A 26,463-nucleotide genomic window follows, 5' to 3' on the forward strand; every position below is an offset into this window, starting at 1 on the left:
CTTGCCCTGAGATCGGTAGCATGGAATATTGCTAATATTTGTTTTTTTGCCAGGTACTTGTGACCTGATTGGCCACTGTTGGAAGCAGGATACTGGGCTGTATGAACCATTTGTCTGACCTAGTATGGCTGTTCTTATGTGAATCTAAGCACCTGAGGCACAAGAAGGTGTACATGGAATGATAGAAGAGGCTAACAGGAAGGTTGTCCTGAGTGGTATGTTTTACGAGTGAGAATGACTTCTCAGTTAGTTTATTTAGAAGGGGCAGGTTTGCTGGATTGGGAGAAGTTCTGAGAGAAGAGGACATTTCTCTTGGTAAGTGAACGCTACTTGCATTGTGCTTTGGGAACTTAAAGGTTGGGGTTTAAAGGAGGAATTGTAGGTTAGTGTTAGGCAAAATTAAAAAGCAAATTTTAACAGCTATCTCCATAGGTCTTTTCCACTTAGTTTTAAAAGGCTTTGGACCCAGCATTAACAAGAATCTAATAGCCACTGCAGGATCTAATCTAGTATTCCCCCCCACCCACCCCTAGGACAACTCCTCATTTATAGTCAGTTATTGTAATTAGGGTTCAAGCAAGGAGTGCTCTTACAGAGTTTTAAATACATTTCATTACCATCTAAGAAGGAAATACTAAATAAATCATACAATATACTATATAAAGTAAAAGACACTTTTATATTAGGCTAATATCCTTAATACTGTAGCAAGTTTTAAATTACTGAAAAACTCAAAAAACACTAAAGTTGGAGTCAGCAGTCCAGCAGCGAGAGGGGTGCTATCCAGTCTTTTGCATTGAGTGTCACATGTATGATTATCTCCCAGTTGGTGAGATGTCATAGGTTTGCGCCCGATGCAAAGAGCTCCTAGCTCTTAGAGAACATGTCCATTTTGAGGCTAGAGTAGCAGACTTGGTGGAGCTGAGGGAGACAGAGAGGTACATAGAGGAGACCTACAGGGATGTTGTAGAGCAGTCCCACCTCCAGTCTAGTAGCCCTTGTGCTACCTTGGAGGAGGGAGGTCTCCTAGAAGGAGAGCATCACCCTGGTGAAGTAGGAAGTACTCCTGTAGCCAGGACCTGCCCACCAGGGGATGTACTATCCTCTCGCACCAAGGATATGTCTCCAAGTGCTACCCGGGAGGGAAAGGTTAGGACAGCTGTTGTAGTTGGTGATTCAATCATTAGGCATATAGATAGCTGGTGGATGTGAGGATCGTCTGGTGACTTGCCTGCCTGGTGCGAAGGTGGCGGACCTCACGCGTCACCTAGATAGGATTCTAGATAGTGCTGGGGAGGAGTCCGCTGTCTTGGTACATGTGGGTACCAATGACATAGGAAAATGTGGGAGAGAGGTTCTGGAAGCCAAATTTAGGCTCTTAGGTAGAAAGATCAAATCCAGATCCTCTAGGGTAGCATTTTCTGAAATGCTACCTGTTCCACGCGCAGGGCCCAAGAGACAGGCAGAGCTCCGGAGTCTCAATGCGTGGATGAGACGATGGTGTAGGGAGGAGGGGTTTAGATTTGTTAGGAACTGGGCAACATTCTGGGGAATGGGGAGCCTATTCCGAAAGGATGGGCTCCACCTTAATCAGGGGGGGACCAGGCTGCTGGCTTTGGCATTTAAAAAGGAGATAGAGCAGCTTTTAAACTAGAAATGGGGGGAAGGCCGACAGTCGCTCAAAAGCGCATGGTTCGGGAAAAGGTATCTTGCAAAGATACCTCACAAACAGGGAAGATAGGGTTTCTGGATAGTGAGGTTGCACAACAGACCGTGGTAGGCCAGGTGCCCTTAAATACAACTAAAGATCAGACAAAAGATGGAAAATCAATAGTGTCAGGTACTAAGCATCATGCAAATAGGAACAACAAACATACTCTGAAATGTCCATATGCAAATGCTAGGAGTCTAAGAAATAAGATGGGAGAGTTGGAATATATTGCACTAAATGAAAAATTGGATATAATAGGCATTACTGAGACCTGGTGGAAGGAGGATAACCAGTGGGACACTGTCATACCGGGGTACAAAGTATATCATAGTGATAGGGTGGACTGGACTGGTGGAGGGGTAGCATTGTATATTAACGAGAGCCTTGACTCAGATAGATTACAAAGTCAGCAGGACCCAAATCACACCTTTGAATCATTGTGGGTTGAAATTCCATGTATAAAAGGGAAAAAAATGGTTATAGGAGTGTACTACCGTCTGCCTCGCCAGGATGAGCAGGTAGATGCAGAAATGATAAAAGAATAGAGACGCGAACAAAATGGGCAATGTGATAATAATGGGTGACTTCAATTATCCAAATATAGACTGGGTAAATGTAACATCGGGACACGCTACAGAGGTACAATTCCTTGATGAAATCAAGGACAGCTTTATGGAGCAGCTGGTGCAGGAGCCGACGAGAGAAGGAAAAATTCTAGACTTGGCCCTTAGTGGAGCGCATGATCTGGTGAGGGACATTATGGTACTGGGACCGCTTGATAACAGTGATCATAATATGATCAGTTTTGATATCGACCTTGAAGTAACTGTACACAGAAAGTCAAATACGTTAGCGTTTAACTTTAAAAAAGGAGACTATGATAAAATGAGAAGAACGGTAAAAAAAAACTTAGGGGGGCAACTGAGAGAGTAAAAACTGTACAGCAGGCGTGGACGCTGTTCAAAACTACCATCCTGGAGGCCCAGGCCATACATATTCCGCGAATTAGAAAATAAAGACGGAAATCCAAAAGACAGCCGGCCTGGTTGAAAAGTGAGGTGAAGGAGGCTATTAGGGCTAAAAGAAACGCCTTCAGAAAATGGAAGAAGGAACTGGCTGAAAATAACAAGAAGCAGCATAAGGAGTGTCAAAGCAAATGCAAGGTGCAGATAAAGAAGGCCAAGAGGGATTACGAAAAAAAAGATAGCATTAGAGGCAAAAAAAACATAGTAAAAATTTTTTTTCGGTATATTAAAAGCAGGAAGCCGGCAAAAGAATCGTTTGGGCCGCTGGATGACCGAGGGGTAAAAGGGGCGATCAAGGAAGACAAAGACATAGCGGAGAGACTGAATGAATTCTTTGCTTCGGTCTTCACCGAGGAAGATTTGGGTGGGATACCGGTGTCGGAAATGGTATTTCAAGCGGACGAGTCGGAGAAACTTACTGACTTCACGGTAAACCTGGAGGACGTAATGGGGCAGTTCAGCAAACTGAAGAGTAGCAAATCTCCTGGACCGGATGGTATTCATCCTAGAGTACTGATAGAACTGAAAAATGAGCTTGCGGAGCTACTGCTAGTGATATGCAACTTATCCTTAAAATCGAACGTGGTACCGGAAGATTGGAGGGTGGCCAATGTAACGCCGATTTTCAAAAAAGGCTCCAGGGGAGATCTGAGAAATTATAGACCGGTGAGTCTGACGTCAGTGCCGGGGAAAATGGTAGAGGCTATTATTAAAAACAAAATTACAGAGCACATCCGAGGACATGGATTACTAAGACCAAGTCAGCACGGCTTTTGTGTGGGGAAATCTTGCCTGACCAATTTACTTCAATTCTTTGAAGGAGTAAACAAACATGTGGACAAAGGGGAACCGGTTGATATTGTGTATCTGGATTTTCAAAAGGCGTTTGACAAGGTACCTCATGAAAGGCTACAGAGGAAATTGAAGGGTCATGGGATAGGAGGAAATGTCCTATTGTGGATTAAATGGTTGAAGGATAGGAAACAGAAAGTGGGTTTAAATGGGCAGTATTCACAATGGAGAAGGGTAGTTAGTGGGGTTCCTCAGGGGTCTGTGCTAGGACCGCTGCTTTTTAATATATTTATAAATGATTTAGAGATGGGAGTAACTAGCGAGGTAATTAAATTTGCTGATGACACAAAGTTATTCAAAGTTATTAAATCGCAACAGGATTGTGAAAAATTACAAGAGGACCTTACGAGACTGGGAGACTGGGCGGCTAAATGGCAGATGACGTTTAATGTGAGCAAGTGCAAGGTGATGCATGTGGGAAAAAAGAACCTGAATTATAGCTACATCATGCAAGGTTCCATGTTAGGAGTTACGGACCAAGAAAGGGATCTGGGTGTCGTCGTCGATAACACACTGAAACCTTCTGCTCAGTGTGGTGCTGCGGCTAGGAAAGCGAATAGAATGTTGGGTATTATTAGGAAAGGTATGGAAAACAGGTGTGAGGATGTTATAATGCCGTTGTATCGCTCCATGGTGCGACCGCACCTTGAGTATTGTGTTCAATTCTGGTCGCCGCATCTCAAGAAAGATATAGTAGAATTGGAAAAGGTGCAGCGAAGGGCGACTAAAATGATAGCGGGGATGGGACGACTTCCCTATGAAGAAAGATTAAGGAGGCCAGGGCTATTCAGCTTGGAGAAGAGACGGCTGAGGGGGGACATGATAGAGGTATATAAAATAATGAGTGGAGTGGAACAGGTAGATGTGAAGCATCTATTCACGCTTTCCAAAAATACTAGGACTAGGGGGCATGCGATGAAACTACAGTGTAGTAAATTTAAAACAAATCGGAGAAATCTTTCTTCACCCAACGTATAATAAACTCTGGAATTCGTTGCCGGAGAAGGTGGTGAAGGCGGTTAGCTTAGCAGAGTTTAAAAAGGGGTTGGATGGTTTCCTAAAGAACAAGTCCATAAACTGCTACTAAATGGACTTGGGAAAAATCCACAATTCTGGGAATAACATGTATAGAATGTTTACGTTTGGGAAGCTTGCCAGGTGCCCTTGGCCTGGATTGGCCGCTGTCGTGGACAGCATGCTGGGCTCGATGGACCCTTGGTCTTTTCCCAGTATGGCATTACTTATGTACTTATAGGGTGGGTTATATTGTATTATGCTCATGGTCAATCTTGAATGGTGGCTGAATTTCTAAGGGCTCTGTTTACTAAGCCGTGCTGTAGGCACACTAACTTTTCATGCTAAAAAGTAGTGTGCCTTCATCTCGGCTTAGTAAACAGGGCCCTATAACTTTAATAAAAATTGTGTTTAAAAAATAAAGATACATATCTCAAAACTCAAACCCTCAAAAAAAAAAAAAAAAAAAAAAAAGGTTCACATCCTCTGCCTCCGATTCACATGGCAAGGTAACTAAGCAAAGAGCAGAGGTAGGCCTGAACCCACCTATGTCAGCTACATATATATACCAAAAAAAGAAAAAAGGCTAAAGCTAACTGGTTTTACTACATTCTCTAGCAACAGATTCCTTAGTTTAATTACACGTTGAGTGAAGAAATATTTTGTTTTAAATTTACTATTTTGTTGCTTGTGTGCCCCCTAGTTCTTGTATTTTTGGAAGCAATTCACATCTACCTGTTCCACTCCAGTCATTATTTTATAGACCTCTATTATATCTCCCCTCAGTCGTCTTTTCTCTAAGCTGAAGAGTCCATCCCCTTTATCATTTTCATCACCCTTCTCTGTACCTTTTCTAATTCCACTATATATTTTTTGAGATGCGGTGACCAGAATTAAACACACTATTCGAGGTGCAATTGCAACATGGAGTGATACAAAGGCATTATAATGACCTCCTTTTTTGTTTTCCATCCCTTTATTAATAATACCTAACATTCTGTTTGATTTCTTAGCCGCCGCCGCCGCATATTGAGCAGAGGGTTTCAATGTATCATCAACGATGACATCTAAATCCCTTTTCATGTCGTTGACTCCTAATGTGGAACCTTGTGTTATGTAACTATAATTCATGTTCCTCTTTCCCACATGCATCACTTTGCAGTTGCTCATATTAAACGTCACCTGCCATTTAGATGCCCAGTCTCGTAAGGTCCTGTTTGAATAACTTTGTGTCATCCGCAAATTTAATTACCTTACTAGTTACTCCCATTTCTAGATCATTTTATATGTTAAAAAGCAGCGATCCCAGCACAGACCCACTATCTACCCTTCTCCATTAAGAATACTGACCATTTAACCCTACCCTGTTTTCTATCTTGCAACCGGTTTTTAATCCACATTAGGACACTACCTCATGACTGTCCAATTTCTTCTGGAGTCTTTCATGAGGTACTTTGTCAAACGCCTTTTGAAAATCCAGATACATGCTATCAAACGCACGTTTGTTCACCCCTTCAAAGAAATGTAATATGTGAGGCAAGATTTTCTTTCACTAAATCCATGTTGTCTTTATCTCATTAATCCATGCTTTTGAATATGCTCTGTAATTTTGTTCTTATAATTGTCTACCATTTTGCCTGGCACCAGTGGGCTCACCGGTCTATAATTTCCCAGATCTCTTCTGTATGGCTACTCTTATGGTCTTATGTTGAATCAGTATGGAAACTTTGTAGCTTGTTAGTTGCAAAATACTTTGAGGGGATATGTTACTAAAGTGTAATTCTGCTCATTCTGAATGGAGAAGAAGACTGCTTTTGTTGCAAGGTTTATGTTCTTAATAGTTTATTTCTGGGTGCATGCAGCTGATTGCAGATCTCTTTGTGTTCAGTGCAAAAGGAAGTGCATTTGTGTTTTTATTTCTTAAGTGTTGCAGTACTTGCCAAGTTTAACCTCTTGGCGTTCCCAGTTCAATTTTGGTCTTCATATTTCTATTTCTAATTTGTGATCCCTTTTTCTATATTTGGTGAAGGTCTGCCTGTATGTTTTGTGTATGAAGAAATCATTTAAAGTTGTTTTATGTGTGGTAATAATGGCAAGTGGAGAGATTAGGGGTGGAGGAGGAGGATCGGGGGGGCTGCTCCTTAATTTATGTTCTGGGGCCCAGCATGTCTTAACATTTGGCATTGGTGACCCTGGTGAAGTAGGAAGTGGCCTCAAAGGAGTTTCTTTCTCCTTATTCCCTCAGGACTCAAAACCAAATTTACCCTTCCCCTGTTGTAGCTGTGAGCTCCAAGGCAGTGGGCTACTGGGGAGGGGGGCTACATGCAGTAATTAAAGATAAATGGGTATTCACCGTCAAAGGCTTTGTATAAAAGGAGCTATTTCTGGCATAGAACTTGCCAATTACAAGGGCTCCACTTTTATTTTTCATTGCACAAAAACCTCCAAAATTTTCAAAATGTTTTCATTCAGTAATGATAATAGTGAATCTTCATGTATGATTTCACTATCAAGTGTTTTTACTCAGTATTTTGAATTATTGCCGAAGAGTGTTATGGTTATGTTTATATTATAAATTTGATATACTGCCTTATCAGGATTTGGTCAAAGCAGTTTAAAATTCATATAACATCATCATTTAAATTGTTAGGAAAGTTAATACATTCACACTTAGGATGAAAAAGAAAGGGTAAAACATGGAGGGGGAGGATGAGGGGAAAGAGAGAATTCACCAGTCCTTCAGACACAACAAAACTGGAAAAAAATAGATCAGGTGCGCTAATGGATTTAGTGCACACTAATGATTAGTGTATGCTAAATGATAAGATGCCCATTATGTTCCTATGGGTATCTTATCATTTAGTGTGTGCTAATCGTTAGTAAACCTTAGTAAAAGGACCGCTTAGTGATCCATAAGCTAGTTCAAAATAATGTTTACAAGTAAGATTGAAATTTTGAAAAGGAGAGTTTTGATCTGATATAGGTGGGTTTCACTATCACACATGAAGATTCACTATTAATGGGGGGGGGGGGCTTTTATTTATTTTTTATTTGTTGCATTTGTATCCCACATTTTCCCACCTATTTGCAGGCTCAATGTGGCTTACAATTGCTCCGTTTTGACATTCACCATTCCAGAGTGAGAGAGAATACAGATTGGTATTTTATTGAAAAATAGAAAGCACAATAGAATTAAATAGTTATACATGTAAGTAGAAAGCATAGTAGAATTAAGCAGTTATGCAAACACATCTTGGAAGAGATCAGTACAGAGTATAAGGTACAGTAGCGATGTATTGCGATTATAGTTGTTACTCATTGTGGTATGCTTTGTTGAAGAGGTAGGTCTTCAGAGATTTGCGAAAGTTAATTAGTTCGTAAATTGCTTTTAGGTTAAGTGGTAATTCGTTCCATATCTGTGTGCCTAGGTAAGAAAAGCTGGACGCACGTGTTAGTCTATATTTTAGTCCTTTACAGTTGGGGAAGTGAAGATTGAGGAATGTGCGGGATGATCGTTTCGCGTTCCTGGGTGGTAAGTCGACCAGGTCTGACATGTATGCAGGGGCTTCTCCGTGAATGATTTTGTGAACTAGAGTGCATACCTTGAACGCGATACTTTCTTTGAGTGGAAGCCAGTGTAGTTTTTCTCTTAATGGTTTAGTGCTTTCATACTTTGCTTTCCCAAATATGAGTCTAGCAGCAGTGTTCTGGGCTGTTTGAAGTTTCTTAATGATTTGCTCTTTACAGCCAGCGTAGAGTGCATTGCAGTAGTCTAGGTGACTCAGCACCATAGACTGTACTAGGTTGCAGAAGATGGTTCTTGGGAAGAAAGGTTTTACTCTTTTCAGCTTCCACATTGAATAGAACATCTTCTTGGTTGTGTTCTTTACATGATTTTCCAGTGTAAGATTTCGATCTATGGTAACTCCAAGAATTTTCAGGGTGTCTGAGACGGGAAGGGAAAGGTTTGGTGTGGTTATTGTGGTGAATTTGTTTGTATTATGTTGCGATGTCAGTATGAGACATTGTGTTTTCTCTGCATTAAGCTTTAACCGAAATGCATCCGCCCATGAGTGCATGATTTGGAATCCTTGGTTGATGTCATTGGTGATTTCCTTTAAGTCATGTTTGAACGGGATGAATATCATGACGTCATGTGCGTATATGTATGGGTTGAGGTTTTGATTGGATAGTAATCTGGCTAAGGGTATCATCATTAGGTTAAAGATGGTAGGTGAGAGGGGGGATCCTTAGGGGACTCCACATTCAGGTTTCCATGGGGTTGATGTAGTCGAGTTAGATGTTACTTGGTATGCTCTTGTGGTCAGGAAGTCTCTAAACCAGTTTAGTACTTTACCTCCAACTCCGAAGTATTCTAGGATGTTTAGTAATATTCCATGATCAACCATGTCGAAAGCACTTGATACGTGTCGAATTGCAGGAGAAGTATGTTGTTGCCGGTTGCAATTGTTTGTTTAAATTTTGTCAGGAGGGTGATTAGTACTGTTTCGGTGCTATGGTTTGATCGAAATCCTGATTGAGAGTTGTGAAGTATAGCAAATTTATTCAAGTAATTGGTGAGCTGCTTGGTCACTATACCTTCCGTTAGTTTGGTTATCAGAGGGATAGATGCTACTGGGCGGTAGTTGGTTAAGTTGTTTGTATTTTTCTTTGCATCTTTAGGTGTAGGGGTGAGTAGGATGTTTCCTTTATCCTTTGGTAAGAGTCCGTTTTGTAACATAATAGTTAAAGTATTTTGTGAAGTCTGATATGAATTGTTGAGGGACGAATTTTATAAGGTTATTTGGGCATATGTCTAGTTTGCAGTGGGACTTGGCGAATCTCTTTAGCGCTTGGGAGATGGTATCCTCCGAGAGTGTGTCGAAATTAGTCCATGTTCTGTCGGCTGGGTGTTCGCCAGGAGTTGGGTCCAGGCAGTCAAGGAGTTTTATGTAGTTGTTAGCATTGTCTGGTATCGTGAGTCGTAATTTTATAATTTTCTCTCTGAAGTATTTTGCAAGATCGTCTGAAGTAACCGGGGCAGTATTTAGTAATTTGTTCACGAGTTGGAAAAGTTGTGTATCCTTGTAATTTAGTCCAATTTTAGTTTTGTAGTATGATCTTTTAGTTAGTCTAATGGCGTATTTGTATCTTCTTTGTAGTTGCTTCCAAGCGTTTAGTGCAGAGTCATCTTTCTTTTTGTTCCATGCTTGCTCTAACCTTCTGACTTTTTTTTAGTTTTTTCAGTTCTTCGTTGAACCATGGTATTGAGTTCTTTCTGTATGAGGCATTAAAAGGTGGCCTGCGGTGGTATCAGCATGTGGGTTTGAATGTGCCAAGGTCACCGTTTGCTGCCACCGGTAAAAATGCCTTTTTTTTTTTTAAAGGGACGGTAAATGGCTGGTAATTTAAAAATTGCTCCACAGCCATTTACTGCTGCAGCCCTTACCACCTCCTATTTTGGAGGTGGTGAGGGCTCTGGTGGTAATCAGGCAGTGGCTCCCAGTGCTAGAAAATACAAAGATATGTTCTACCACTTGAATTGGCATGCGTGGAAACCGGAACTACTATCAGGCTCCTAGGGGAGCTTGGTGGTAGGGCCAATCTGTTGCACGCTGTGTTAAAACATTCATCTTTGGTTCTTGTGTTTTTGTTCCTCAGTGTCACAAATACAAGCGAGATGTGGAGCACAGATTTCACAGAGGAGAAGTTGGAAGAACATGTAAGTGGTGGTTTATTTTTACAGGGAGGGCTGGTATCCAAGCCCCTTACATTGGAGTCATCTTTCAAACCTCAACTTAGCTTTCCTGCTTAATTTTTAAAGACTTTTGCAAGTGACGCCAAAGACTGGGGTAGTTGAAAAGGGGAATTTTAGCAAATGGTTTCCTGTTAAATATCTTAATGTTACCTCTGTATTTACGCTTTGATCTTGCAAATAGCTTGGAGCATTTGGGCTGATCTTGCTGCTTTGGTTTGCTTGGGAATTCTGCTGTAGCACATAAGAAAGTTAGGGATGTTCATTCATTTGAAATGGTGTTTTTAACCCAAAACAGGGAAAAATCCTTTTTTTTTTAAATTTAATTTTTGTTTTACTTTTTATCATCCATAGGACTTGCTTGCTGCTACTCCAATAGAGTGCACTACCCCCCCCCCCCCTCAGGAATTACAAAACAAAAATCTAAATAAAATGAAAAATCCCATAAACAACATGGGAAACTAAACAAAGTGAAACTGTCTGGCCTTTGTACCCCTAAAGAAGGTCAAAATCGTGGAAAAGTTATCCAGTTTTTGTAAAATCTTTATAGGGTGATATCTTTTCATTGAACTAACTTTATCCCCTGGATTCTATATATGGTACCTGAAGTTATGCATGCAATTTAATGTAACGTGCCTTTAGGTAGCAATAAGTGGACTTTATCAACCAATTGTTGCAGTTAATTGGCTCCAGTTAGGATTTGCGCATTCATCTGGCTGTACACTATTCTATAAGGTTTGGCGTCTAACTTTTATAGTGCATATCTGAAAAGGGGGGCATGGCCAAGAGTAAGTCAGAGGTGTTCCAAAAGTTACGCATGGATTTACAGAATACAGCCTCAGCACGCCCAGGTTGGCACCAGTATTTATATCTGATTTTAATAGGTGTAAGTCTGATATAAGTACATAAGTATTGCCATACTGGGACAGACCAAAAGTCCATCAAGCCCAGCATCCTGTTTCCAATGGTGGCCAATCCAGGTCACAAATACCTGGCAAGATCCCAAAACAGTACAATACATTTTATGCTGCTTATCCTAGAAATAAGCAGTGAATTTTCCCCAAGTCATTTTAATACTGGCTTATGGACTTTTCTTTTAGGAAGCTATTCAAAACTTTTTAAAACCCCGCTAAGCTAACTGCTTTTACTACTTTCTTTGGCAACGAATTCCAGAGTTTAATTACTCGTTGAGTGAACAAATATTTTCTCCAATTCGTTTTAAATTTACTACTTTGTAGCTTCATTGCATGCCCCCTAGTTCTAGTATTTTTGAAAGAGTAAACCGTGCCTTGTAGCGCTATAGAAATGCTAAATAGTAGTAGTAGTAGTAATTCATGTCTACCCTTTCCATTCCACTCATTATTTTATAGACCTCTATCATATCTCCCCTCAGCCTTCTCTTCTCCAAGCTGAAATGCCCTAGCCGATTTAGCCTTTCCTCATAGGGAAGTAGTCCCATTCCCTTTATCATTTTTGTCGCCCTTCTCTGTACCTTTTCTAATTCCACTATACCTTTTTTGAGGTGCGGTGACCAGAATTGCACACAGTATTCGCGGTGCGGTCGCCCCATGGAGTGATACAAAGACATTATAACGTCCTTATTTTTGTTTTCCATTCCTTTCCTAATAATACCTAACATTCTTTCCTTGTCCTCAAGCAGATACAGCCATTACAGATGGGTTGTGTCCATCAACCAGCAGAGGGAGATAGAGAGCACACTTTTTTCAGTGCCTCATACCAGCTTGCTCCACTGTCTCTCTTCAGTATCTCTATCTCCCCTAGCAGAGTGGCTGCAGCTTCTTCGAGCTCCATCTAAAATCTGCCTGGAGGTTGCTCCTGTGCTTTTGCCAGTTGTTAGCAGGGGTGTTGGAGGCTATAGCAGCTTCACTTTAAAGGCACATAGGTTCGACCTTTCCCTGCCTTACCCATACCTCAGTGGATGTGGACACATTGCTTAGCTTTCCCTGTCCTTCCCCACCAACAGTGGATGCAGGCACATCGGTTCGCCCTTTCCCTGCCTTTCCCACTCACCTGAGCCTCCAGAATTCTATTTACCTCTGCTTTCCTCACAGCTATAAAAAAAAAAAAAAAGCGCTTAGACGCTGGAACAGAGGTTTTTCCTTGCCTTTTTCTGTGGGACCGGAGCTGTGATTCTCGGTCCAGTGAGGTAAGAGTGCTTTCTGACTCCTCCGGGGTGGGCCTGCGATCGGGGCGATTTTGGCGCGAGCAGCCATTTTGAATTTTACCGCCGTTTTCGGCGATGGCTGCGGAGACAGTAAAGCGCTGTTCCAAGTGTGGCAAGCGCAGATCAGCAGCGGGGCTCTGTAAATCGTGCAGTACAGATGTTAGAGCCGGCCTGAGCATGGCGAGCGCCATTTTGAATTTACCACATGGCGCGACCTCCGCTGAGATGGAGAGTCCTGAGCCCGGGGGGAGGCCTCGGAGTGAGGCTGATATGGGAGCTACTAGCCCCGGCAGAGATCCGGGTGCCCAGGGTGAGTTTTTCTCCCCTGATTTTGTCTTATTAATGCATAAAGCATACATGCTTAAAAGAGCTCTCCCACAAAGCCCGGCATGGGCCTCTTCTAATGCCCCCCCCAGTGGATTCTAGCCTGGGTATGCCCTCTGAGGCGTTATTCCCTGATAATTGGCAGAATATGAAGCGCAGAAGGGCTCATTCCCCTTCAGAGAGTGCTGCACCTCCATTCCCCCCCCCCCCCCCCCCCCCCCCCCCCCCGTGGTCGGGGGGGGGGGTTCGGAGGACTCTGGCAGGCCTTCATGGTCTGAGGAGCCAGTGTCTGGTGCAGAAGTGACTCAGGATCTGGACGATCCCTCCGCGGTGAGGATTTTCCACTGTGATGAGCTGCCAGCGCTTATTTTAATCATTTATTTATAATTTTTTCATTTTACAAGGATCACTTGCAAAACAGTAAAACAGAGATGATTGTACATTAAAACAATATTAGAAGAAAAAAACAATCTCAACAAGATAAATGGATTTTATACAATCTTTCTCTTTCTTAGACCACAAAATAAATAGGGAGAGTGAAACAAGACAAGGAGATCAATTTAAGCAACAGCAAACAAAGAAAACGTGGTATTAACCCGATTATCCCCAGTTATTATTTATCTAAATCATTATTCCACATTGATCATCTGGTTGGTTTCTTCAAGACCACAACGGTGCATAGTCCATCAATTTCATTGGAAACATACTTATTGTCCAATACTAGTGAAAGCAATACACCCGATTTCATTTTTTTTCCCTTTTAAAACCAGAAATTGTTTAACAATACAAACCCTTGAATCTCCAATCCAATTCCCGCTGACTAAAGCAATCCCAGCCTCACAGGCTTCACTCCTCCCGAATCAATATATCAAGAGGAATCATTTCAGAGGAAAAAAAACATTAGGAGTCACACCCGGAACTCTGGGAAAACAACAATCTCGATATTAATCATCTATAACAATATTCACTTTGTTCAAATTTTTCTGGTCTTTTATCATCTTCAAATCTTAACCGTTTCCTACTTCAGTAGAACTTCATTTGCTGTATATTCTCAAAGGATTCGATTAGACCATCCATGTGGCTCATTAACAAGACTATATCTGAAGCAAAGTCATTCTCTACCACCATCAGGTCCTGGAGCACCCTCCAGATGACATTCAATGCAACCTCCACGGGAGCCAAAAACTCCAAGCTGATAACTCTTAAGGGTTTAGGAGTAGCACCGCCGACACGGGTTCAGCTGCAAACGACTTCCGTTTCAGCATACACTCCTGACTCACTCCTCCACTCCTTTGGGCATGGTGGTTAAATGATTTTTGAGCGATGAAGTTGTTTCTAGGTCCAAGAGCATCGACGCTCCTTCGTCGGCGCTAATCAAAGGACTCATCAACCCAGTCATCTATGGGCAGCTCGTCACACAGCGGTCCCACACTTGCTGCACAGGGGACAAAACGCTGGTCATCGGCGGCTGACCCCCCATTGTCCCCTTCCTCTGTTAAGGCAACTGCAATGCAGAGAGGAAATTTCAAGTGAACAAAAACTGAACTTCAGAGGACAGCTGGGCCGTTGAGTGTACGAGCTTCAGGTCACCATCTTTCCTCTCTCCCTAATTTGGGACACTCTTTGTCTGGTTTCTCCTCAGAGGCCTGTCTGATATGGGTAACCCTTCAGCATAGCCCTCTGAGTCATTGAAACACGGAAGCCCCTCCACCACTTACAAGGTGGTGTCCCTTCGGAGGGGCTGCCAGCGCTTATTTCTGGTGCCCTGCAGGCTCTCTCTATTGAGGACCCTGCCAGTGGCACAGCCTCCTCTGTGAATTCTAGGATGGCTAGTACCAAAAAGCCTGCTCGAGCCTTTCCTTTGCATGACTCCATCCAAGAGCTTATTTCGGCTCAATGGGCTGACCCCGAGGGACCTTTGAAAGTTTCCAGGGCTATGGGGCAATTATACCCTCTGAGTCAGGAGCATATGGCTCACTTTGCAATGCCTAAAGTGGATGCCCTGGTCACAGCTGTGACAAAGAGACTACCCTCCCTGTTGAAGGAGGGTGTTGCCCTGAAGGATATTCAAGACTGTAGACTGAATCAGCACCTTAACGGTCATTTGAAATGCAGGTCTCACTATTCCGGGCATGCAGTTGTTATGCTGCTAGAGCCTGCCTGGCTTGGTTGCAACAGGCAGTGGAACAGCCGGTGATGGAGGCGAGCCTTTTCAGATGTGGCTCCGCGGATGGAGTCCTGCCTTGTACTTTCAAGGCCTTCTCTTGTTTGGTGAGGAGTTGGAGGGGGGGGGGGGGGAACAAAATTTCCCGGGCTTGGCCTCCAAATGGTGGGGGGCCCAGCAAGTTTCTTCCTGTCTGCCTACTTCTGAGTCTGTCCTCTCCTGCGACCTGAATGCCGCCCAGGACCTGGATGATTGCATTAGTGTGATATCACGTTAATGCACTCATCTGGGTCCCCGACTCCCAGCATAGTCAAAGGAGCAGGAAACAAAAGACTGTGGGAGCAGGCAGGAAGAGGCTTGCTGGCGCCGGCCCCCCTTGGAGGCAAATGCAGAAAGGTAAGAGGGTGGGAGGGAGCGGCGGCACAAGTGAAGGAGAGCAATGCGTGGCAGTCCAGTTCTGCCCTGGGCCTGACTGTGTCTCTCGGCAGCCTGGCAGAAACCCAAACAGTGGCAATATTCCATGCTACCAATCCCAGGGCAAGCAGTGGCTTCCTTCATATCCATCTCAAAAACAGACTATGGACTTTTCATCCAGGAACTTGTCCAAACCTTTTTTTAAACCCAGATATACTAACCGTTGTTACCACATCCTCCAACAACAAACAAGTTCCACAGCTTAACTATTTGTTGAATGAAAAAAATATTTCCTCCTATTTGATTTAAATGTTTTTCCATGTAACTTCCTTGAGTGTCCCCTAGTCTTTGTACTTTTGGATCGAGTTTAAAAAAAAAAAAAAAAAAAAATCTATTCAATTCTACTCATCCTACACCTCTCAGGATTTTGTAGACCTCAATATCTCCACTCATCTGTCTCTTTTCCAGGTTGAAGAGCCCTAACCTCTTTAGCCTTTCCTCATCAAAGAAACAACTATCTTTCGAAAATCTCTGAAGACCTTCTTCAACAAGGCCTACAATGAAAACCTATAGCCCACTAATTCACCTCACCAACCCACTCAACTCTGAACGCTTACCCTATAATTTCCCTAAACACCCTCTTCCTTCCTCTTTTTTTCCCTTCCTAATCACTACACATTATTAACTGAACCTGATCTGATATCCTGTAATGACAATATTAACAAATTTATGTAAGCCACATTGAGCCTGCAAATAGGTGGGGGATGTGGGGTACAAATGCAATAAACTAATATGAGAGGATTCCTCCCCTTTATGATTTTTGGTCGCTCGATCTCTTTGAACTTTTCTAATTCCACGATATCCTTTTTTGAGATATGGCGACCAGAAATGAACACAATACTCAAGGTGAAGTCGCACCACAGAGCGATATAGAGAAATTATAGTATTTTTGGTCTTATTTACCATCCCTTTCCTAATAATTCGTAGCATCCTGTTTGCTTTTTTGGCTGCCACCACACACTGCGCAGAATATTCAGTGTATTATCTAAACTGTCACGTCTGTGGCCGTGACCACCCTCAGCCTTACCTTCTTTCTGGGGGTCAGCAGCTCTGCTGGCTTCGTCTGTGTTTGTGTTAGTCTTTGTCTCTGTCCCTGGTGTGCTGGCTGCTTCCAGCATGAACCTGATTGCTTCACTAGACCTCACCTGTGTGGGCTATGTCTCTCTAGGGAGCCAGCATCTAAGATGGCTGCACCGGCTCTGTGCCAGCTTCCAAGATGGCTCCTGCTTGTCTTTCCTGTGGGCTCACTTCCTATGTGTGTCAAGCCTCTCTTTGGGGTCAGTGTACTTTCTGCTTCTGTCCTACTGCTGGTGACTCATCAGTGAGAGCCTTTATAAGGAAGTGCTGTGCTTGCAGTCAGGGCCTTTTGCATAAGTGTTATGCTCTTAGGCCAGGTCAGGTTAGTAAGTGTCTGCTGCACTACTGCTTAGCCTCTCTCTGGTTTCCAGCCCAGTTTCTTTTCTGATGTCTGTGTCTCTGTTGTCCTTCCGTGGGGGGTTCCTGCCACTGTCTGTCTGTGGACTGCGGGTCCTTCCTGGCGTACCCTGTGTTTGGGGTGAAGCCTCTGTTCCTGGCTTACCCTGTTGTTTGTGGGTGAAGCTTCTGTTCCTGGCTTACCCTGTGTTGGGGTGAAGCCTCTGTCCCTGGCTTACCCTGGGTTGGGGTAAAGCCTTTGTCCTGGTTTACTCTGTCTGTTCTCCTGTCTGCCCCAAAGACCCTTGGCCTGTTATTCCTGGTTACTCTGCTCTGCTGCCAGCCCAAGACCCCTGGCCTGTTCTTCCTGGTTTGCTCTCTTTACCCTGCCTTGCCTAGCCTGTGTGCCTGCCCTGCTTGTATATCCTGAATCCTGTATCTGTCTAGCTAGTGTGTATTTCCTGGGTGGTTATTCCTGTATCCTGTCTCCACCTAGCTAGAGGGTTTACCCTGTGGGTATTCCCGGATCCACGTTCTGCCTAGTGTGTATACTGCCCTAGTCCTTGCTCCTGCTAGGCTTCTGTACGCCTTGTGTTCCTTGTTCTGTCTTCTGGGTCTTGCTAGTGGCTGTGCAGCAGCACACTGTCTGTGTTTAGTTCCTAGTCTGGTCTCCCTCGTGTATCCCAGACCCAGGGTGGGTCCTCTGGATCTTCAATTCCTGCAAGTCCTGCCGGCCACCTGCACTTCGGAGCTCAACTCCGGAGGAGCGGTGGCTAAGTGCAGGTGAAGCTGGTCCTGTTTCGTCTCTTCTAGTTGCCTGCCTTGTACTACTCCAGTCCAGAGTTCCAGTACTGCTCTTCTGTGTTTCCAGTCCCGAGGTGGTCTTGCCTGCCGCTGCCGCTCCTCGGCAGTGGCCCAAGGGCTCAAGTACTCCAGTCCTACCTCGAGGACCTGACAGAATGCCTAGGCCCTCGAGAACGCAACAACATCTAGATCATTCTCTTGGGTGCTGACCCCAAAAGTTGGCCCTAGCATCAATAACTATAATTTGGATTATTCTTTCCAATGTGAATCACATCTAAATTAGGCGTGGATCTTATTCAGTAAAACCACATGCAAATTCCAGGACCGCCACTGATCCGCCCATGCCCCTTCCATAGCTACACCCTCTTTTCGGATCAGTGTGTAAAATTTACACGTGGATCCTGCAGCCTAAATATGTGCGTGCAAATTTTAATTAATGAAAACTAGTACCAAATTATCAGTGCTAATTGGCTCATTTATCAGTTACATTGCATGCACAAAGTGGGTGTTCGCATGTTAGTGTGCGCAATTTTGAGCGCCATATATATAGAATTAGGGTGAAAATGTTTCCGCTTGTTTTCATTTGTAACGACATGGGATATGTCGTTGGCATTTTCCATATTATTGCAAATGACAGCCCATCCCTAATAAATTTCTGCTGCCTGTTGTCACCTCATGTTAACACATACCACTACATCTCTTACCCCCTTTATTTTACAAATCACTTATATTTTTAGGTAATGTCATCTTTTTCTTATTCTATTTTTGAATCTGAGAAATTGCACCTAGCGCCAATCCACGCCAACCTTTTTAACATATTTATAAATGATCTAGAGATGGGAGGCAATTAAATTTGCTGACGACACAAAGTTATTCAAAGTTGTTAAATCGCAAGAGGATTGTGAAAAATTAGAAGAGGACCTTACGAGACTGGGAGACTGGGCATCCAAATGGCAGATGACGTTTAATGTAATGTAAACAAGTGCAAAGTGATGCATGTGGAAAAGAGGAACCCGAACTATAGTTACATAATGCAAGGTTCCACATGAGGAGTCACCGACCAGGAAAGGGATCTAGAGGTCATCGATGATATGTTAAAATCCTCTGCTCAGTGTGCGGAGGCAGCTAAGAAAGCAAATAGATGAGAAAATTAGGTTCTTACCGTGATAATTTTCTTTCCTTTAGTCATAGTAGATGCAGCCATTACAGATGGGTTGTGTCCATCAACCAGCAGAGGGAGATAGAGAGCACACTTTTTTCAGTGCCTCATACCAGCTTGCTCCACTGCCTCTCTTCAGTATTTGAAGCTTCCAAAGCAGTATGGCAAACCGCAATGGGAATAACATGAGCTTTCCTCACAGCGAACGATGGCCCTACAACAAAGGGCATTAACTCAGAATGGAGGGAATGAAACATCCTCCCGAAGGGCATAAACTCATCCTCCACTGAGACATAACTGGAGGGAATAAACTCATCCTCCCGGAGGGAATAAACTCATCCTCCAAAACATGAAACTGGAGGGAATTAAGTCATCCTCCTTTAATTGAACAAGAATCCTGAAGACTGTTTTCTGACTTTCTCCCAAGGACGGAATCTCCAGGAAACACGAACAGAACCTGAAATAGATTTACAGCAGATAGCATCAGACAGGGAGGGATCATGGCTGCATCTGCTATGACTAAAGGAAAGAAAATTATCATGGTAAGAACCTAATTTTCCCTTCCTTGTCATCAAGCAGATGCAGCCATTACAGATATGATGTATCAAAGCAATCCCTAGATAGGGTGGGAACAAGCCACACCACGCACCAGCACTTGCACTCCAAAATGTGCGTCCCTCCTGGCAGCCACATCCAGCCTGTAATGTCGGGCAAAAGAGAGCTTAGAAGCCCATGTTGCTGCACTACAAATCTCTTGAAGAGAGAGTGCTCCAGTTTCAGCCCAAGAAGAGGAAATTCCTCTAGTGGAATGCGCCTTAAAGGCATCTGGCGGAGGCCGGCTGGCAAGCAAATATGCTGAAAAGATAGATTCTTTAAGCAAGCGGGCAATAGTGGCTTTAGACGCTGGAGACCCTCTGCGAGGACCTGACACCAAAACAAACAGCCACCACTCCATGCTGAGTCGGGCCGCAGGGAGCCAAGAGAGTCTGCATTGGTAATCCTGAGATACTGGAGACCATCTTTGGAGTAGAGCATACTGTAGAGGTCTCAGGTGCGCTCTCACCCAGGGCACCAGTTCCATGGTGGCCGTCATCGATCCAAGCAGCTGTCGAGGCACACGCCGTTGACGAGAACGAGCGCGCTGGGGCTGAGCTTGAGAAGGCTGTCGAGAAGGTGGATTGTACCTACGCTTATTGCAAGCATATGGGTGGGGGGAGTCTCTAATAGCAAGAAGTCGAGAAATGGGCAGGCCCTCATTGTGGCTCTGGAAATCACTATGCATCTCTAATTTTCCTCTGGCTTCTAGTTTTATATATCCATGGTGGGATAAAGGCAGTGGAGTTTGGTAATTGGGTGGAGTGGACAGCACAGTTTGGACAATATTATAAAACATATTGAGGACATCATTTGTAGCCACTTACAATGCATGCAAGCGTTTCATCCATATTAATCAACTGACTGAAAACTGCCATCTCTGAGGCTAAACACTTTTGGTCACTTTCCACAATGTGGATCATTGTAACCGCATCAACAGGAAGCATTCTCGGGGGCATGTTTGGGGAGGGAAAGTACATGTATAGATGATATTTTTCAAATCTTTGTATCTTTTCCAGCAGAAAGCTACCCCAAGACAAAGCAGGTGCAAGTGACTGCACCTCTATGTGTGTACTTTGGCTTGGAGGTTTGGTGCAAAGCCTTCTGGAAAAAATGAGATGCAGTCTTTATCCTAATGCAGACAGTTTGAAAATTGTCCTCTCCCATGTGATATTCAAGTTTGCTCTTTAAGGAATACTTTGGTTGTGTCTCTTCTAGAAACGCAGGAGTGGGGTGAGCTCTACAGAGAGTTACAGTGAAAAGATCAGGTAAGTTTTTTGCAGCAGACTTATTTCCCTTCAGCCTGTGCCCAAACTTGCCCATTTCAAGCTTTTATTCCAGTGTATATGTCATTTTCTCTGGTAACTAATTCATTTCTGGAACATATTACTCAAAATGTTTCTCTCTCCATCAGACAAAAGTGCCCCTGTACTAACAATAATGTTATCCTGTAAACCTAATGGAGAACATGCTGAAGGCTCCATGCAGACAGAACTATTCTCCCTCCTCCCCATCCCCATCAAAAAATATTTGCACTCTTTGCCCACTCTTTGTTTCCTTGTCATCAAGCAGATGCAGCCATTACAGATGGGTTGTGTCCATCAACCAGTTGAGGGAGATAGAGAGCACACTTTTTTCAGTGCCTCATACCAGCTTGCTCCACTGCCTCTCTTCAGTATTCTCTATCTCCCCTAGCAGAGTGGCTGCAGCTACTTCGAGCTCCATCTAAAATCTGCCTGGAGGTTGCTCCTGTGCTTTTGCCAGTTGTTAGCAGGGGTGTTGGAGGCTATAGCAGCTTCACTTTAAAGGCACATAGGTTCGCCCTTTCCCTGCCTTTCCCACTCACCTGAGCCTCCGGAGTTCTATTTACCTCTGCTTTCCTCACAGCGTTAAAAAAAAAAAAAGGAACAGAGGTTTTTTTTCTTGCCTTTTTCTGTGGGACCGGAGCTGTGATACTCGGTCCAGTGAGGTAAGAGTGTTTTCTGACTACGGGGTGGGCCCGCGATCGGGGCGATTTTGGCGTGAACCGCCATTTTGAATTTTACCGCCGTTTTCGGCGATGGCTGCGGAGACAGTAAACGCTGTTCCAAGTGTGGCAAGCGCAGATCAGCAGCGGGGCTCTGTAAATCGTGCTGTACAGACGTTAGAGCCGGCCCGAGCATGGCGAGCGATGATTCTTCGCGCTCTGAGCTGGCAGCGGGCGCCATTTTGAATTTACCACATGGCGCGACCTCCGCTGAGATGGAGAGTCCTGAGCCCGGGGGGAGGCCTCGGAGTGAGGCTGATATGGGAGCTACTAGCCCCGGCAGAGATCCGGGTGCCCAGGGTGAGTTTTTCTCCCCTGATTTTGTCTTATTAATGCATAAAGCATACATGCTTAAAAGAGCTCTCCCACAAAGCCCGGCATGGGCCTCTTCTAATGCCCCCCCGGTGGATTCTAGCCTGGGTATGCCCTCTGAGGCGTTATTCCCTGATAATTGGCAGAATATGAAGCGCGGAAGGGCTCATTCCCCTTCAGAGAGTGCTGCACCTCCATTTTCCCCTCCCCCCCGTGGTCGGGCTGCGAGGATTCGGAGGACTGTGGCAGGCCTTCATGGTCTGAGGAGCCAGAATCTGGTGCAGAAGTGACTCAGGATCTGGACGATCCCTCCGCGGTGAGGATTTTCCACCGTGATAAGCTGCCAGCGCTTATTTCTGATGCCCTGCAGGCTCTCTCTATTGAGGACCCTGCCAGTGGCACAGCCTCCTCTGTGAATTCTAGGATGGCTAGTACCAAAAAGCCTGCTCGAGTCTTTCCTTTGCATGACTCCATCCAAGAGCTTATTTCAGCTCAATGGGCTGACCCTGAGGGACCTTTGAAAGTTTCCAGGGCTATAGGGCAATTATACCCTCTGAGTGAGGAGCATATGGCTCACTTTGCTATGCCTAAAGTGGATGCCCTAGTCACAGCTGTGACAGAGAACTACCCTCCCTGTTGAAGGAGGTGTTGCCCTGAATGATATTCAAGACCGTAGACTGGAATCAGCACTTAAACGGTCATTTGAAATTGCAGGTCTCATTATTTGGGCGTCTGCATGCAGTTGTTATGCTGCTAGAGCCTGCATGGCTTGGTTGCAACAGGCAGTGGAACAGCCTGGTGATGGAGCGGAGCCCTTTTCAGATGTGGCTCCGCGGATGGAGTCGGCCTTGTCCTTTCTTGCTGACGCCCTTTATGATATTGTCAGAGCTTTGGCTAAACACATGGCAGTAGCAGTGGCGGCTCACCGTCTTCTTTGGCTACGGCATTGGGCGGTGGACATGGCCACTAAGCAAAGGTTGGTGAAGTTGCCCTTTCAAGGCCTTCTCCTGTTTGGTGAGGAGTTGGAGAAAATTGTGAAGGGCCTGGGTGAGGCTAAACCCCAGCGCTTGCCCGAAGATAGGCCTCGGTCTTCCTCTAAGGGTGCGGCGGTCCACTCCTCTTACAGACCTCTCTTCCGTGAAGCTCGAAGGTACCGCCCGGGGCGTTCTGCTGGGTTCACTTCTCGTGCCCGTTTTCAGCAGAGGAACTCCTTTCGCTCGGACAAACGTTCCACAGCCACTGGCTCAAGGCCTGGAGTTCAGGGGCGACCCTCTCAATGATGGTGCGCTGGCCCTCTCCTCGAGTCCTGTCATCGGAAGACGTCTTTCCCTCTTTGCCGAGGAGTGGGCCAACATTTCCTCAGATCAGTGGGTCTTGGACCTGATCAGAGACGGTTACAGAATAGAATTCGACGCCCCTGTAAGAGACGTGTTTGTGGAGTCCCGATGTGGTTCTGCCGCCAAACGGGCGGCGGTAGAGGAGACTTTACAAGGTCTGATTCAGATAGGGGCCGTGTCCCCGGTACCTCCCGCCGAACACGGCTGCGGCCGCTACTCCATCTACTTTGTGGTGCCGTGAAAAGGAGGGTCTTTTCACCCTATTCTGGACTTAAAAGAATTAAACAAGTCCCTGAGAGTGCGGCATTTTCACATGGAAACCCTGCGCTCCGTCATTGCGGCGGTACAGCCGGGAGAGTTTCTCACGTCTCTGGACCTGAAAGAAGCTTACTTCCACATTCCAATTTGGCCCCCGCACCAGAAGTTTCTGAGGTTTGCGGTGATGGGAAAGCATTTCCAGTTCCGGGCCTTGCCTTTTGGCCTCGCCACAGCTCCCCGCACCTTTTCGAAGGTTATAGTGGTAGTAGCTGCCTTTTTAAGGCGAGAGGGTATTTGGGTTCACCCGTACCTGGACGACTGGCTCATTCGAGCAAACTCTGCTGCAGAGAGTCCGCATGTAACAGCCAGAGTGGTCTCAGTACTTCAATCTCTGGGCTGGGTCGTCAATTTGGCCAAAAGTCATCTGACCCCCTCACAGTCTCTAGAATATTTGGGGGCCAGGTTCGACACAGCCTCGGGGTATGTGTACCTACCCGAGCAAAGGCGGTGCAAGCTTCAGAATCAGGTCCGTCTGCTCCTGAGGATGCCCCGCCCGCGAGCTTGGGACATTGTCCAGCTGCTTGGATCGATGACGGCCACCATGGAACTGGTGCCCTGGGCGAGAGCGCACCTGAGACCTCTACAGTATGCTCTACTCCAAAGATGGTCTCCAGTATCTCAGGATTACCAATGCAGACTCTCTTGGCTCCCTGCGGCCCGACTCAGCATGGTGGCTCTCAGACAGCAGGCTGCGGCGAGGAATGCCACTGGCGCTCCCCGATTGGTGCCTAGTGGTGACAGATGCCAGTCTGAAAGGCTGGGGCGCACATTGCAAGGGGAAGCATGCCCAGGGTCTATGGACACCCGAGGAGTCGGAGTGGTCCATCAACCGCCTAGAGTTGAAAGCGGTGTTTCAGGCGCTTCTGGCCTTTCGAGTGACCCTGGAAGGATTGGCTGTCAGAGTGATGTCGGACAACACGACAGCAGTGGCCTACATAAATCGTCAAGGCGGCACTCCGTGCAGAGCTCTAGCCGCGCAGGCCGAACAAATTTGCTACTGGGCCGAGCTGCATCTACAGTTTCTGTCGGCAGCTCACATTGCAGGTCAGAGCAACGTGCAAGCCGATTATCTAAGCAGGCATCAGATCGATCCAGCGGCGTGGGAACTTGCAGACGAAGTGTTTCTGCAGATATGTGCCAAGTGGGGCAAGCCCGTGATGGATCTAATGGCGACAAGCACCAATGCCAAAGTCCCGTGCTGCTTCAGCAGACGGAGAGATCCTCGCGCGGCGGGGTTGGATGCCTTGGCTCAACCCTGGCCTCCGGGCCTACTTTATGGGTTCCCTCTGTGGTCCTTGATAGGGCGAGTGCTCCTGCGGATTCGGCTGCATCCAGGAGAAGTGGTTCTCTTCGCCCCGGATTGGCCCAGGAGGCCTTGGTATGCGGACCTCTGACAGATGCTCGTAGAGGTAACTGAAGGGTATCCTCTACGAGCATCTGTCGGAGGTCCGGTGACCATGGAGGACGCCGGCCGATTTGCTCTTATGGCCTGGCGATTGAGAGGGTGCAATTGAGAGGCAGAGGCTATTCCAATAAAGTAATTACCACTCTCCTGCAAGCCCGCAAGCGTTTCACTTCCGTGGCTTATGCCAGGATTTGGCGCCAGTTTGAAGTCTGGGTGCTTCCAGAGAGATAACACCCCTGCGGGCTCCTGTCTCATCAATTCTGGACTTTTTGCAGGATGGTATACAAAATGGCTTGGCCTATAATTCCCTGTGGGTGCAAGTGGCAGCGTTGGCCTCCCTGCGTGGCAAGGTTGAAGGCGTGTCTTTAGCTGCTCATCTGGATGTGGCACGGTTTCTTAGAGGGGTGCTTCGGCTCCGTCCTCCCTTGCGTGCACCTTGTCCAGCTTGGAACCTGGGGCTAGTGCTGAAGGCCCTTCAGGGTGCTCCCTTTGAACCGCTTCGGCATGCTTCAGAGAGAGATTTGACACTGAAGGCCGTCTTGTTAGTGGCCATTACTTCGGCGAGACGGGTGTCAAAGCTCCAGGCACTATCCTGTAGAGACCCTTTTTCTGCAGTTTTCAGAGTCCGGGGTCACGGTTCGGACCGTGCCTTCCTTCTTGCCTAAGGTGGTTTCAGCGTTTCACCTAAACCAACCTATTTTCTTGCCCTCCTTTGTCGAGGAGGAGTTTCCAGAATCTTTTGGGCAGTTGCACCTGTTGGACGTGCGCAGGACTCTGCTGCAGTATCTGCGGGTTACTAACTCTTTCAGGACCTCTGATCATCTGTTTGTTTTGCTATCAGGTCCTCGCAGAGGGTCTCCAGCGTCTAAAGCCACTATTGCCCACTGGCTTAAAGAATCTATCTTTTCAGCATATTTGCTTGCCGGCCTCCGCCTGATGCCTTTAAGGCGCATTCCACTAGAGGAATTTCCTCTTCTTGGGCTGAAACTGGAGCACTCTCTCTCCAAGAGATTTGTAGTGCAGCAACATGGGCTTCTAAGCTCTGTTTTGCCCGACATTACAGGCTGGATGTGGCTGTCAGGAGGGACGCACATTTTGGAGCGCAAGTGCTGGCACGTGGTGTGGCTTGTTCCCACCCTATCTAGGGATTGCTTTGATACATCCCATCTGTAATGGCTGCATCTGCTTGATGACAAGGAAGGGAAAATTAGGTTCTTACCATGATAATTTTCTTTCCTTTAGTCATAGCAGATGCAGCCATGATCCCTCCCTGTCTGATGCTATCTGCTGTAAATCTGTTTTAGGTTCTGTTCGTGTTTCCTGGAGATTCCGTCCTTGGGAGAAAGTCGGAAAACAGTCTTCAGGATTCTTGTTCAATTAAAGGAGGATGACTTAATTCCCTCCAGTTTCATGTTTTGGAGGATGAGTTTATTCCCTCCGGGAGGATGAGTTTATTCCCTCCAGTTATGTCTCAGTGGAGGATGAGTTTATGCCCTCCGGGAGGATGTTTCATTCCCTCCATTCTGAGTTAATGCCCTTTGTTGTAGGGCCATCGTTCGCTGTGAGGAAAGCTCATGTTATTCCCATTGCG

At 45.5% G+C, this 26,463-nt stretch overlaps 1 protein-coding gene across 1 annotated transcript in view; it reads left to right on the forward strand.

The window, feature by feature from the left end:
• PAXX (PAXX non-homologous end joining factor) overlaps positions 1-26,463 on the forward strand; it is a 107,699-nt gene that overhangs the window by 13,437 nt on the left and 67,799 nt on the right. Inside the window, exons 2-3 of the mRNA XM_030206984.1 lie at positions 10,264-10,324; positions 20,693-20,742. Coding sequence (XP_030062844.1) covers positions 10,264-10,324; positions 20,693-20,742 — 111 coding nt within the window. The remainder of the gene's footprint in view (positions 1-10,263; positions 10,325-20,692; positions 20,743-26,463) is intronic.

Source organism: Microcaecilia unicolor, chromosome 6, assembly GCF_901765095.1.
Source record: "Microcaecilia unicolor chromosome 6, aMicUni1.1, whole genome shotgun sequence".
Classification (NCBI taxonomy): Eukaryota; Metazoa; Chordata; class Amphibia; order Gymnophiona; family Siphonopidae; genus Microcaecilia; species Microcaecilia unicolor.